This window comes from Limulus polyphemus, unplaced genomic scaffold (assembly GCF_000517525.1).
Source record: "Limulus polyphemus unplaced genomic scaffold, Limulus_polyphemus-2.1.2 Scaffold1315, whole genome shotgun sequence".
NCBI classification, from domain to species: Eukaryota; Metazoa; Arthropoda; class Merostomata; order Xiphosura; family Limulidae; genus Limulus; species Limulus polyphemus.
Genome location: NW_013666925.1, coordinates 254708 through 257955, shown reverse-complemented (window position 1 = coordinate 257955; position 3248 = coordinate 254708). Strand labels below are relative to the sequence as shown.

The 3248-nt window shown below is 34.7% G+C and overlaps 1 protein-coding gene across 1 annotated transcript in view; it reads left to right on the top strand.

Annotated features, from left to right (window-relative positions):
* Nucleotides 1-3248, top strand: part of LOC106463063 — a 63892-nt gene that overhangs the window by 39466 nt on the left and 21178 nt on the right. Inside the window, exon 5 of the mRNA XM_022390472.1 lies at nt 999-1186. Within this exon, the coding sequence (XP_022246180.1) occupies nt 999-1186 (188 nt within the window). The remainder of the gene's footprint in view (nt 1-998; nt 1187-3248) is intronic.

The following is a 3248-nucleotide window of genomic DNA, read 5'->3' as shown; positions in this document are numbered from 1 at the left end:
AAAAAAAAAAAAAAAGAAAGAACAGGTTCGAGAAAGTGAAATGTTACAAGGGACAAAATTAGAACCTGTAGCAACAAAACATTTATTAATCTCCTGGCAACAATTCTGACCATTATCCCAGAAGTCCTGACTGAAGAAAGCATTAAGGGTAACGTAGCACATCAGGTGGATACAGATGTGCTGATAAAAGAACTAGCAATAGGAACCAAAGGCTGATGCAGGAGATCTAACTGCGAACATTGAGTGACAGATATCCATCGAAAACTTTCACAGTCATCTGGAATCTCTTTAATTATGTTTATATTCTAAATACATTTATATAATAAATTCTATCCATATTTTATTTCAATGCGAGATTTATTCGTATTACCTCGTAGAAGATATATGCTAAACTTCCCATTTGTCTTCCTTTCGTATAATGTTGCCTTTATTTTGAACTACAACATAATACGATTTTTCTGTTCCATATTACCGATTGCGAGTGTAGTCCAGTATCTGATAGTATATTTTTAATAAATAATAAGTTTTATATTTTGTGTGTTACTTAAATACAATATATTCAATATGGAAGGATTTGTATCATCTCAATAATATATTATCACTGGCCTAGCTTAGTATATTCGCTAAGCCTAAATATATCGTATCTTTCAAACAGACAGATTATAACAGCATCATCATTATTCCCACAATTCGTCGGTAAAGAGTAACTCAAGAGTTGTTGGTTTGTGATGTTGATTAGCTGCTTTTCCTCTAGTCTAGCACTTCAAAATTAGGGACAGCTAGCGAAGATAGCCCTAGAGTAGCGCCCCCCACCAGTGGCTTAACGATAAATCTGAAGGCGTATAGCGCTAAACACCGGATTTCGATATCCTAGGTGGGCACAGCACAGATAGTCCATTGTACAGCTTAACAACAACCAAACTAAACTTTGAGTATCTTTACGCGAATGTCAACAAAACCAACCAACCTTTCAACTTTTCTCTGTTTTCTTTTTTTAGCTGCCAGTGTCGACAAGCATTCCAGCGCATGCTGTACTATATCGTCCTTAATGTTGAAGCACGCGGGTGATTGTGACACCTCCAGGGCTTGCCCACGAAGTCCAAAGTCAAGAAAGATTTCTTCAGGGAGTCCATCTGGCAACCCTGCTGCACCTCTTGAGTCGAGTAGTCAATGTCAGCCTTTAATGGTAAGATTTTCTGAAACACAATGGTGTGTTACTAATTTATGTATGATTTAGCTGATTTCTAGATGACAAGTTATAATTACCTCTGTTGCTCTGATTTAAGTAACGTGTCTGCTAATATGAAATAAAGTCATACAATCTGACCGTTTCCATTAACCCTGCGTTAGTCTTCTGTAAATATTTTACATAGTCATTTCAAGTCAGGCTAAAGTCCTAATGTGGTATCCCACAATTCTAGATTACCTATGTTGGCTATCGTTCTCATTATTAGTTTTCAAAAAGATATAACTCCTAGTATATGCTAACTTATATATAAATCTCTGATCCGCCTCTTCGAAGGTTAATAATTTCTGTTAACCTGACGTTTATTTTTCACCACTTTCTCTTTGTTTAACTATGAATTTATTGGCTGAACTCACATTTATAGTATCGCCCTTCTTGAGAACTTTGAATGTTTGTTAGCTTTGAAAAAGAATAAAGCTTCAAGCTAACAACAGTAAAATAGGGCATTCGTAACTTTAGCACACTGTAGTAGCAATAACTGTTGTTCCATATGGAAATTAATTATGCTTTTAAAATATTGAAGATAATATGGTTTATAATACTTCTCAACTGTTTAAAGGTCTAGATTTTTTTTCTCTCGTAACATTATAATGCCCCACGGCTGAAAGAGCTTATGTGTTCGGTGACGAGATTCGAACCTGCGACCCACAGCTTGGGAGTCGAGCGCCCTAAAAATCGCTTTGAAATCTCTCTAAGATTTACATCAACTAATTACCGTGTTATTTAACTGTCTATGCGTTCTGATAAATTACCTATCTTGCTAAGATTTACATCAACTAATTACCGTGTTATTTAACTGTCTATGCGTTCTGATAAATTACCTATCTTCCTAAGATTTACATCAACTAATTACCGTGTTATTTAACTGTCTATGCGTTCTGATAAATTACCTATCTTGCTAAGATTTAACTCAACTAATTACCGTGTTATTTAACTGTCTATGCGTTCTGATAAATTACCTATCTCGCTAAGATTTACATCAACTAATTACCGTGTTATTTAACTGTCTATGCGTTCTGATAAATAACTTATCTTGCTAAGATTTACATCAACTAATTACCGTGTTATTTAACTGTCTATGCGTTCTGATAAATTACCTATCTTGCTAAGATTTACATCAACTAACTACCGTGTTATTTAACTGTCTATGCGTTCTAATAAATTACCTATCTTGCTAAGATTTACATCAACTAATTACCGTGTTATCTAGCCGACTATACGTTTTGCTAAATCGCTTTTAAATATTGCTAAGACTAATTACTATGTTATATCTAGCGAAATCTTGCTAAGATTTATATCTACTAATAACAATATTATATAGTCGACTATACTTTAGAATAATGCCGTTTTAATTTCATGTTCTCAATCAATCTATCGTAGTTTCTAATATCAATTCAACCCCTCCCACAAACCAGTGGATAAGCAGTAACCCTGAAGGCTTATAACGCTATAATTTGGAGGGTAAATACTTCTTGTGGGCACAGCGCAGATAGCCTATTGAGTAGTTTTGCGCTTAAACAAATTGTAGAGTTTAATGGAAGTTGATGACTGAATTAATCGTATATTTTCTAATATACATGCTTTACTGCTAATAAGCAGCATCTTCGACCAAATGTTGGCTTCACGGCGTTGACTCTGAAGAGTCTCGTACTGTAACTAATATTGAGATACTTCAACGTTTTAATTACTTAGCAAACGGTATTAATTTCCTGTTACATAAGCCGCTTTGAGAGAGAGAAAGAAAAAGAATATAAGATAACGGAAGAAAGTAATTACGCCACATAATTGTAACTACATACTGGATTCCAGTTGTGCTTCAAATCCCTGTGAGGATCGCTTAAAACTGCATACAATACTCAAACAGCCTGATTGACTTAGTAGTTGCGAAACAAAGGAAAAATTTTGATGGCAAAAGAACGTAAATTTAAAGAAGCCAATTACAACGTACAGCAGACAGAGACAAACCTCGCTAGCGTGAGAAAAGTAAACCACAGAATTTAAA